This window comes from Saimiri boliviensis, chromosome 5 (assembly GCF_048565385.1).
Source record: "Saimiri boliviensis isolate mSaiBol1 chromosome 5, mSaiBol1.pri, whole genome shotgun sequence".
Taxonomy (NCBI): Eukaryota; Metazoa; Chordata; class Mammalia; order Primates; family Cebidae; genus Saimiri; species Saimiri boliviensis.
In genome coordinates, this window is record NC_133453.1 from 85,321,721 (window position 1) to 85,334,339 (window position 12,619).

Here is a 12,619-nt window from a genome sequence, read left to right on the forward strand (position 1 = left end):
AGCATAGGGCCCACACTTGAATGTAGATTCCAATATTATTTCTCATTTCAACATCATGGTTTGGGGCCATAAATTTCACCACAGCGCAAACAACTGAAGAATAAATCAAAGATACTAGCACTTCAGTCTTGCAGATTATGCAGCAAAGAATTTTTTAAGGTATTTTAAAAATATCATAGTAGGCACAGGTTTCCAGGATGCCAAAAATAACACAGAATAAATGCATATACCTGAAATTAAAAATCACAACAAATAAAAAATATGATATGAATCAAACTCCCCAAACTATAAGTATAGGAGTATCTTCCTTGTGATTACTTTACAAAGTAAGGTAATTATTGCTTGTATATCAATACCAATATAACAGCAATTTCACCAACCAATAATTTTAAAACATTTTCAATATAACTATCATAAAAATTTTACATTTAATTAGCTAAAATGACTGAAGATAAAATTCAAAATATATGTAGTAATTACAGACACTAAATGCAGAGAAACAATTTGAAAAACGAAACACGCACAAGGTATGATCAATCTTCTGCACGGTGATGGAATTCTAAAGCAACGGATTGTATAGAGCCCCTATTAAAAGTTACTAAATTTGACATACCCTATTTTCAAATTTTAAAGACACACTTTGGGCATTAATTATTTTTTTCTGCGACTACAAGCAATAAATAGGATATTATTACTTATTAATTATATTAATTATTTTTTCTGAGACTACAAGCAATAAAGTAATTCTGATATCACTGAGCTCACTATCTATCTGGTATGTGTATTTATTTGCTTAGCCTTGTGTAAAGATTCATTCTCTTTGCAATCAATAACATATATTTGAAACATAACTGTGCTAAAAGTATGTTTTTCACCAACAGAAAAGTTTTAACATGCTACCACTTCAATGATTAGATGTAACAGAGTGATGGCAGATCAATTTTTGTGATAGTGGTGAAATCAGAGCTGGGTACTGATCTATGGTACCATTGAGATACTAGCTGTAGATCAAAATGTTCAGAGATCAATCTACAATATGTAGTACAAAAGGCTGACTCATATTCATTTTAAGTTCTATGTTCTCTCAGAAATGAATCTCTCCTTCAATCTCCTTAGCACCATCTTAAGAATCAGGTTCATAAAAGTTTCGTATTTCAAGGGAATTGAAATATTCACTTTATTTGGATACACTATAGCAAAGTAATAACAATTAGTAATAATTCTATGGAGTAAAACTAAAGGTATTAGTATTAGCCTATAATTCATTAAAGGTCTAATGAAAGGTATTAATATTAGTCCCTTAATTAGAAAAATTAAAGGTATGTATTAGTCTGTTCTTTCATTGCTATAAAAAATTACCCGAGACTGGATAATTTATAAAGAAGAGAAGCTTAATTGGCTCAGCATTCTACAGGCTGTACAGGAAGTATAGTGACTTCTGCTTCTGTGGAGGCCTCAGGAAACTTACAATCATGGTGGAAGGTGAAGAGGAAGCAGGCATGTCTTACATGGCCAGAGGAAGAAAAGGAGGATGAAGGTCGTAAGTACTTTTAAACAACCAGATCTCACAATAATTCACCCACACTATCATGAGAATGGCATCGAGAGGATGTTGCTAAACCATTCGTGAGATATCTCTCTTATGATCCAATCACTTCCCACCAGGCCCCAAATCCAACATTGGGGATTACAACAACATGAGATTTTGTTAAGGACACAGATACAAAACACATCAGTAGGTAACAAGACTTTGTATTCAACAATAATTAAAAGAAAATTAAGAGGAGTAACATCAGAAAGATGATAGAATATACCTCACCATCAATCCCCTCACAAAAAGTACAACTATTCAAAGGCAAGAATACCACCTTGAATTCACACAAACTTGGAAAAGAAGCATAAAAATACCCTGAGCCACATAAACGAGAGAAGTCGCGGCAAGTAAACACTCACCTCTCCCCAGCTGGCATAACACCTCTCTCAGAGAATTTCCCTAGACTCACTATTTCTTGGGAAGAAATGAAGGTAGATGTTTAGTCTCTCTGCCAGTCTGGGAATTTTCATGGGGGGCCTACACTTTGATTTCATTCCACAGGAAGCAATGGGAGGGCCAAAAGCATTCAATGATGTGAGGTAAATTGGAAACAAGACTGGGAACACTGACTGCAGTGACAAGCATGAAGATCTTGGCACCTGCTCTGTTTTCCTATGAGTGAGGAAGTCATGCTGAGAATGCTGCCTGGTGTCTTAGCACTGAAGGGAGCCTAGTGCACTTGAAGGCCCAAAACCCTGGCTGGGTCCCTCATAAAGCCTAAGTGTTTGTGTCAAGCAATCCCCTACCCTGCAAAACCTAAAAGGTTACCAATTAAATTGTGATGTGTGCTTAAGTTTTCTTCAGACTATAATAAGTTGTCCCCAGACTGAGAAACAGTAGAAAGCCAGTAAGTAAATTCTTGTAGCATATTTTAGTTCTGATGCTCACTATAAGACCTCCCCAGAAATCTAAGCAATAAATAGGCCTACAATTAAATTCTTGTAACATCTGGTGAAAGTCTAAAACCACCAAAAAACAACTGCAATAGATGGAAGAGGTGGCTATCTCAACAAATGCACAGGAATGAATATAAAGACACAAAGAAAACTCAGGGAAACGACTTCACCAAAAGAAACTGACAAAGCTCCAGTAACGGAGCCAAAAGAATTAAAGATCTAAAAAAATCTACAAATAATTCAGAATAATACTCAAAGAGGTTCAGAGAATCACAAGAAAATATGTATAGAAAATTAAGAAAAACAATCTAGGAATAAAAGGCAAAATTTGACAAAAATATAAAAGCAATAAAAAATAGAAATTGTATATTACAGAATACAATAAATACATTAAAAACCTCACCAGAAATCCTCAACAGCAGACTTGATGAAAAGAGAAAAGAATCAATGAGCTTGAAGGCAGAACATACAAATTTATCCAATGAGAGGAGGAAAACAAATACCAAGAAAGACTGAAGAAGGCCTACAAGCATTATGAAATGCTATAAAGGGAATAAACCTTCATATAATAGCTATTATTACTGAATGAGACAAGAAAGAAAACACCCTGGAAAGATTATTTAAGAAAATAATGTCTGAAAATTTTCCAAATATAAAGCATAACAACAACATCCAGGTATAGAAAGTTCAGAAGTCAACAATGTAATTCAATCCAAAGAGAAATTTCCCAAGGCACATCATAATTACATTATTAAAAATTGAAAACAAAGAAAGAATACTAAAAGAAGCAAGAGAAAAGAAGTATACCAAATACAATGTAGTCCCAATAGAGCTTCCAGAAGATTTCTCAGCAGAATCCTACTTCTAAGAAAGACTGAGATGATATTTTAGAAGTGCTATAACAAAAGACAAAAAAACAAACAACCCGTCAACAAAGAATACTATACCCAGAAAAGCTATCCTTCAAACATGAAGGGGAGAGAAAGACTTTACCAGAAAAACAAAAGCTAAGGAAATAAATCACTAATAGACAAGTCTTTCAATCAATGCTAACATAAGTCCCTCCATTTGAAAGGAAAAAATTCTAACATGTATCAAAAACCCATCTGAATATATAAAACTATGTGGCAAAAGTAATTATACAAATTAAGAACACATTATTACCGTAATTGTGGTCGGTAAACCACTAGTATCTCATTAGTATAAAGACTAAAACACAAAACTATTAATTATAATAACTACAGTAATTGTTAAAGAGAAATGTAATCTAAAATTATATAAATTGAAACATCATTAAAAAAAAAAAAAAAAAACAGTGGGGGTATGCTGTTTGACCTGCAGAATGTGTTTCAGTTTCTTCTCTTTATAATTAAACTTAAGATAATATCAGGTTAAAGTGACCTCTTATAAGATTTTTTGTAGTCTTCATGATAAGCACAGAGCAAAAACTTGTAGATACATTAAAAATAAATAAAACAGAGTCAAAACATGCTAATCTAGATAATCATTTAACCACAAAGACAGTAAGAAACAAAAAAAGAACAATCATAAAATAAGAAAAAAAAGTTAGTAATAAACCCATAGCTATCAATAATAATCTTGAAAGTAAAATGAATTAAATTGTCCAATTAAAAGATACAGAGTTACTCTATAACATTTTTTAAAAGGTGCAACTGGCTGGGCGTGGTGGCTCAAGCCTGTAATCCCAGCACTTTGGGAGGCCGAGGCGGGTGGATCATGAGGTCAAGAGATTGAGACCATCCTGGTCAACATAGTGAAACCCCGTCTCTACTAAAAATACAAAAAATTAGCTGGGCATGGTGGTGCATGCCTGTAATCCCAGCTACTCAGGAGGCTGAGGCAGGAGAATTGCCTGAACCCAGGAGGCGAGGCGGAGGTTGTGGTGAGCCAAGATCGCGCCATTGCACTCCAGCCTGGGTAACAAGAGCGAAAGTCTGCCTCAAAAAAAAAAAAAAAAAAGGTGCAACTATATGATGCCGGCAAGAAATTTACTTCGCCTGTAAAGATGCACAAAGACAGAAAGTGAAGGGACACAAAAAGATATACCATATAAACTGAAACTAAAACAAAAGTGTGAGTATGTATTTCAGATTAACTTCTCTGAAATAAAAAAGTGTATATAATTTCACCACATCAATTATAAACATGCATATGATATATAAAAACACATTGAACTATTAATAATCATTGTATTTCTAATTATTTTACTTTACAATACTGAAACATTTAAATCAACATAGTGGTTGCTATTTTTCTAGTTATTTGAAGAATTTATGGATTGAAAACATAACATAAAAACATTCACTCTATTATAAAACCCTCAGACAAAATTATCATAAATTATTTTTTCTCTGAAAGGTTTAATTCCCCTTTAAAAGGGTAACAATTATCAGATTAATGTTTCATTTTCATGATCCACTCTCCCGTGATTTCAAACACATTGTTGACATCAGCAGCAGCCTTCTACATTATTTATTTCTCTCTTTGGCATTAAGTACAAGCTTGTTCTTAGTAAAATAGGAGTGATCACCAAATGACAATGATCTTTGACATCCTCATCCAAAAAAAAAAAAAAAAAAAAAAAAGCCCAGTAACACTGATAATATTATTTCCCCCTTTTAAGTAAGTATAAATAGATGTTAAAAAATAAATAATTTCTTGATGGTGACACAACTATGAAAGGCAGAAATGAGAATTAAATGTAGTCAAGCCAATCCCCGTAAACCATTTCACACCACTGTCTCTATTTAACACAATATAGTATAATTATATACCACTAGCTAATAAGCCCCTCACTACCATACCCTACACTAAGTTCATTCTTTTCTTGTAAAGTGGCCAAAGAGTGTTTTAATGATGCTTCATTATTTTTCAGAATCAGGCCTAATCCCTAAAGAAGAAATGTTGTCTATACTCTGCCCATACACTCCTCCCTCACCCTGACCTCCGGGTGGTGTTCACTCTTTTCTCTTCCAAATCCTGCTTCCATCCTCCAGTGCAGCCTCCTATCTCATAACCTACCTGACTCGGATCGGCCATCTGGAATACTGGTCCCTCACTCTGTCTATTCAGGCATATCTTCAGGCCCCTGCATTTCCAGCCCTTCAACTTGATCAGGAGTCAGCTCATTCTCACATTTTTTGCTCCATCACAATTTAGCCCTGCCCAGCTAATGCTTTGTTGGAATGATTTAAACAGGATTCCTAACATTATTTGTGAATTTTTCTGGCCTTTTCCCAGTTATGCTTCAATTTCTTTTTAATGTATGCCATGCTTTGTTCTGAAGGTGAAGAAGGTTTTGCTGAGTGAAATGCTGAGGGTGGTTTTGTACAAAGCTGCCCAGCTCCTCTTTGCTCTACTTCCCAGAGGTCAGTTGAACACAACTCCCCAGAGATTTGGAAGTTACCACACATAAGTTTCACCAGAACCATGGGCACCCCATCCCAAATGAAAGTCAATTTGCTAGCTTCAGCTGTTTTTCCCTTCCTAGAGAGTACTTACCTTAAGGCTAATAGCTAATTTTGTGTTTCAATCTGCTCCTCAAATGTTGAAACAACAGCTATTACCATTTTACACCAATTTTCTAACATATTCATTTGAAGTAGTTCACATTTGCAGAAAAAAAGATTTTAGTTTTGCTTTGTAAGCTGCATGGGTAGGAAAGTGCATATTAAACTATGCATTTATACTTGTTGCTAACACTGCTTTGAGATATTTATCATTCCATATTCTCGAACCAACTCGTTTGTTTTATTTTCAAAGTCCCAGAGCCCCACTCTATGTAATGAACATCATGCCAAACTCTGAAATACATTCTCAAAATATAATTCAAAGAGCCTAATTCCCTTGTAACAAGGATTTCCAAGCTTTATCATTCTCCAATGACTCATTTTCATTTCTGCATTAAATGTGGGAAGACTTCATCCTAAAAAACCAAAAGTGCATATTAGTTCCTCACTTATTTACTATAGGTAGACCTTATACCACAGAGACAGGATTCTAACATTGGCAATCCACATAATTAAGTGTGGGGAAGTCTTCTAAATACGAATTATAACACAAAGAACATATGTGTTGGCAAATATGTCTTCTCTGTTGCTCTTCTGTGACAACTTGTCACCTTTCTTATATCTTTTTCTCTTCCTTATGATTTTTCAAATGATAGCTGACTGACTCAGAATGCCAACCCTAACATTTACTGTTTGTCTGATTTTGAGCGAGTTAATTTGTTCAGCCTTTTCACATCTGATAAATAAAGAAAAAAAAAAAAAAGCACCAACCTACAGATAGATTAAATGAAATACTATTTAGAACTATTCATAAGCTGCCTCCAATAAATGCTACTTAGGTTTTCCTGTCCTAGAGGAGTCAAGTTTTCTCAACTCCTCTGGGACAAGAAAAATTACCTTGATAGGTTGTTCTATTTCAATCAGCATATTGTTACATATTGTTGATCCTTTTTTTTCTTGTTTTATCTCTGAAGGTAAATATTATCCTTTTCATACTGCAGTTAATTCCATTGCCTTCTGACAAATTTATTTAACTCTGGACTTTTCTATACCCCAAACATCATGCATTCTGAGATTATATCAACATGCCTTAAAATACCACTTTAATCAGTATCTTTCATTTTCCAGCATTTCCAGATAAATACCTGACATACGAGAGCAGGAAAAGGAATGTGCATGTTTGACTGCTATAGTATTTTGCAGTGTGCATAAATATGGCAAATACTCAACCAAATGTTATCTGTGATATACACTTTCCCCCTGGAATTGCCCTGTGCCTTGCTGTATCCACATGCCTTTCCTAACATAATCCACCTTGCTAAGAGTATCCTTCCATATCTTTGCAGATATCTAAATTCTGCCTATAAGTTAGCTTCAAAGATAAAGAAGTACTCTTTACTTACTCTCCAGGATTCCTTGCACACAAAGCCAAAAAAGGAAAATTTTATTGGTTGGCTTTTATTACTGTATTTAGACCATATATATATATATATATATATATATATATATATATAAAATGATTGGTGCCTTAAAGGAGAGAATATAGATAATTTATCAGACAGACTAAGGATTCTCCACTCTCTTTTCATTTCTGGCCTTAAAGGATGTGGCCTTTTCAAGCAGTAGAGAGATATGATTTTAGATCTAGGTTTATACTTACAGTTTGAAACATACACAATGCAGATCTATGACTCTATGTTGATTCTAGATTACTAAGGCCAAAAAAATCAGTTAATGCATTTTTAAAAGATTAAATCTAGCTGCATAAAGTATTGCTTTACTTTGTTTTACAGCATTTTGTACTAATTCTTTAGAAAAGTCCTTGTAAAGTTTGACTAGGAGAGGATTCAGGCATTCTGAAGGCACTGGAAAAAATATTTTAACAATAATATATAACTTTTATTTATCTATTATTACAAGCATGTGGCTTGGCCAAGATTAACAAAATTTGACATAAATTATCCCACTTTTAAGGTTGAATGTAAATTCAATATGATAACCTCAAAGAGAGAAGGAATTCTCCACTTTTACTACCATCTCTGGCTTTTATTATTTATTTGACTCTATTTATTTCCTGATTTACACACAAAAAAATCATACTTTAACTAGTCACCTGAACTCTATATAAAAAAACAAATCCTTTAAAATATGTTGCTTTTATTACATATTTAGGCCCTCATCATCCTCTTAAATTTTCACCAAGGGTTGGGGTAGACACACATTACTCAACAGGGCCTTCAATGCCCTTGCTTCCTACAATTGCTTAATTTCAGCTATTTAGGCATCACTGCCAATGCTTTATTCCAATGTTGCTCACATTTTTAAACTTCCAGTCCATGATTAACCTATGTGCCCATCAAAAGATCAATGGATAAGGAAAATGTAGTGTGTATACACAATGGAATACTATTCAGCTGCAAAAAAAATAGGAAATTTTACTATTTTTGATAATGTGGGTTAACCTGGAGCAAATTATGCTAAGTGACAGAAGCAAGGCACAGAAAGACAAACATGCATCATTTCACCTACATGCAGAATCTAAAAAGTGAACTCACGGAAGTAGAGAGCAGAATGGTAGTTCCTAGGGGCTGGGCAGGTGGCAGGAAGTGAAAGAGGAAATAAAAAGTTGTTGAGCAAAGGATACAAAGTTTCTGATAGGAGGAGTAAGTTTTAGATCTACTGTATAGCAGGTTGACTACAGTCAATAACAATGTATTGTATATTTCAAAATAACTAGGAGAGTAAATTTTAAATGTTTCACCATAAAACATGATAGGTGAAGGAGGCAATGAATATGTTAATTAATTTGATTTAATCATTCTAAATTGCATATATATATATATATATACACACATATATTTGGAAATCACCTCCTATCCCAAAAATGTATACAAGTATTATTTGTCAAAACAATATTAATTTTAAAATAGTTTTTAAAACATCCTGTTCTACGGCACTTTTCTCCTCGAAGTCCTTATGGGATTAATCCTAACTGTAGGAATAGTTTTAGACCGTTTAGTATTACAATTATTTTTATTTGATCAATACTATAAATACTGTTGCAAATAATGCAATATATTTGGTCGGAAAGTTAAATGAATTATTTCATAGCATCCTTCTCTGCCAAGATGCTTAAGTCAATTATCTCCCAACTCAGGGTGAGTTACTACCCTATCTAATGTCATGCCCAGGAAGTTAAGGGGCAAACTATCTTCCTATTTTTGTCTATGTGGCCTAGTCACTGAGGTCAATTTTGTAGGGTAATTCCTCCAAAGACACCTTACACTAACATAATCCCGAACTTCTTGCTCTTTCATAAATTAATATGCCTAAATTCCTTACAATAAGCATAAAACTAGGCTTTACTATGGGAACATTTAACATGTGTATACATATTTAATCTCACCAATTGAAGTGTAAGAGCATTCAATACAATCACTGAGTCTAATAATATTTATCTACTTTGTGTCTAAACAGGTACCTTTACCTTCTTGCTTAATGGTTGTCTTGTTTCCAAGGTGGAGGAAGTAAAGGCTCCTCTCCCTTAAACCCAGACTAGAATTTAACCACCTAGATATTATGAGCCTCTCAAATCCAAAAGACAACACTGAACTTGAGTTTCACCAGAACCCTATCTCTTTTTATTCCCAGCCAATTCTTCTTCCCACAGCTTGCCCAATTGTATTTAAATGAAATCAGCATTTATACATTTGCTTAGGCCAGAGATCTGGCTCTCATCCTGATTCTTCCTACTCCTTTATCCTTTAGATCCAGTCTAATACCAAGACATATTATTGTGTGTATAAATGGATCTCAACTCTATGTATTTGAATCCCTTGCTCCGAAGTTCAAACCACCTGCCTCTTTTCTCTTAGACTACTGTGATATCCTATTTACTGGCTCTAATGCTTCTCTTATTTCCCTCCAAACTAACTGCCAAACAACATTCAGTAGGGAAATTTTACGAATGTATATCTGATTATATCATTTCTTCTCACTCCCTTTCTCTACTGTTAAGGATACTTCAGTGGCTTCCCACTGTGCTTAAGATGAATACAGAGTAGAAGACCCTGCACAAGCAGCCTTTTGCCTAGCTCTCTCTTAATTCTCCCCTTCATCCACTTTGTTACACCCAATATGACTCATTTCCTTAGGCATTCTGAGCTCTTTCGAGGCTTTTAACAAAGTGTGTTTGCTAGTTGAAGCACTAGTAAATAAAAGAGTCTTCTACCGTGACATAAAAATCTTGTCACAGTGATTGGGGTAAATTTGGGCTAAAAGGATTTGAAGGCAGGGGATTAAAAAATAACTACTCAAAGTAACTTTACAATTGTGAAGTCCATAACTTCAAATTGAGAAACTGCTGTCAAAATCATGGCACCAGGTAGTATTTTTCAAATGTGTGACTATCAAATCCCAGTAACAATATTGTTGATGTGTATTATATGGTCAAGTATACGGCTGTAATTCTAGCACTTACTGATTACTGTGTGATATATAATTTACACAGGAACATCTCATTTAGAACAATACCTATCCTTCTGTTTTGTTTTAAATGAGGTATATTTATTTTTGAGTATGATACATTTTTCCTCTGATTTGGAAGCCCAAATTTAAAAAGAAAGTGCATTTTCTAAGTGAGATTCTTTCAGAGTAAACCACCTCCATGTTAATGTATATAGCATTTGACAGTCTGAAGCCAGCTTTTTACTATATAAAGTAAATATGAGGTAATGATTGAAAAGGAGGCAAAAATCGCAGGGTTACAGTCTTTTTACTGCCAGAATCAAATAGTGTCAGGCCCAGTATTTCTGGACCTCATCACTGGTAATACTATGTAGCAAATTTCACATTTTTTGTAGATATGCTTATAAATCTGGCCGAGGGCCAGTTTCAGAACTACCACAAAAGGACAAGAGTGCTCTGACCTGAACAACTGTGTTGAGATCACATAACAACTTACACCAAGGAAACTAAATACAGCCAAAGATTTCCAATAAAAACACAACATTCCAAACTATTATCAAATTCAGCTTCCTACCGAATAGCACTTTAATGAATAATGAAACAAGAAAATTCATGAGGCAAACAGGCCTGGAACTCTTCTGGAGGACTTTCAGTCAGGACATGTTTTCATGTAATGTCAAGCAGTGGTTCGGGTCAGCTCTTTATATTCCATAGTTTGCCAAGATAGGTAGGAAGCAAGCCCATTAATGTATTAAGCTAGTGGAGTCCACTCAAACTGCCAAAATAAAAATGGCATAAGCAAAAAGTTAATGTGTTTTTCCCCTAGAATTTATTTTTATTTATTTTTGCATTTTGCCTTTTAGTACTAAGTAACTATTACACCAGGTACTCAGTTGGATGCTGAAAATAGAACAAATGATATGAAAATCTATTCTCTCCAGTCATTCCCAGTCCAATGAAAAAAAAAATCCGTAAGTAAATTATCAAAAGTAGAACGGAAAGCTTGATGTACAAGAGGAATACAACTGAACAGAAAGGCAATTCTTGACACAACTCAACCAGCAATAGAAAAGTTATGTATTACAGTGACTAGAGAAGTCTGGGCAGGGTACAGCCAAATGGACTTCAAGAGAAACGGATATTTAAAGTTTGGAGGGAAAAAGAGTTAAGTAGGATGTAAGGATCTTTTTCTTAGGAAAGTGATGCACTTAGCTGAGGATTACAAATAACAGGCATATTTCGTTTTCTAAGAATGGGCATTTAATAAGTCATAAATACTAATTGATAATAAAAATTATAGCTGGTACTTACAGAAGGTTTACTTTTTACTTTTACGTGTTACATATAAATAGCTGCAGTTGATCTTACAACATAGATGAAACTGTTTTCCCATTTCTCAGACAAAATATCACAAGACACTGAATAGTTAAGGAACATCCTCAAATGAAAATATCAGCCACAGGATTTGACCCTAGTCATTTGAAAAATTATGCCTATTTTATTATAGAAGTTCTTATAGAGATGAAAAATACAATAGAAATAAACAAAAAACTGGCTAGAATTCACAGCAGATTTGATACTGCAGAAGATAACATCAGTGAATCTGATAGTGTTTAAAATTATCCAAAATAGAAAAAAGAGAGCAAACATAAAACAAATAGTATAGAGAAGCATCAGTAATCTGTAGAACAATAAACTATAGTTACTAAAAACAGATCAGTGAATTCCTGGACTTGGGGTGAGAGGAGGACATCATGTTGCTTACATAACTGTATACATTTAACAAAACACATCATAATGCACACTTAAAACTGGTGAATATTATTGTTTGTAAATTACTCCTTAATAAAATTGATTAAAGGGAAAAATAACCAAATGGATAACTCACAATTTGGCTTAAAAGATGGTTGATATAACATAAAAATAAAAAAGAATTTATTTAATTCAAATAATATTTAAATAATATTAAAAGTTATAGAAATCTGGTCTTTCCAAATTTTACTGTTAGGATATATTCGAATGTTAACTTCTGCATAACTTTGGTATACTACAGTTTTCTGGAGTTAGTATCCTTTACTATATAGCCTCTAAAGAAATTTCCAAATAACCAGTACAAGTTTGCACACATAATA

At 33.9% G+C, this 12,619-nt stretch overlaps 1 protein-coding gene across 8 annotated transcripts in view; it reads right to left on the reverse strand.

Moving 5' to 3' along the window:
* The window catches only part of GALNT13 (polypeptide N-acetylgalactosaminyltransferase 13), a 606,606-nt gene that overhangs the window by 483,043 nt on the left and 110,944 nt on the right, over positions 1–12,619 (reverse strand). For 5 of the 8 annotated variants that reach the window (XM_074399672.1, XM_074399674.1, XM_074399675.1 and 2 more), the window contains one exon: positions 8,576–8,608. The exons of the other annotated variants lie outside the window; for them this stretch is intronic. In XM_074399672.1, coding sequence (XP_074255773.1) covers positions 8,576–8,608 — 33 coding nt within the window. The remainder of the gene's footprint in view (positions 1–8,575; positions 8,609–12,619) is intronic. 8 annotated transcript variants of the gene reach the window in all.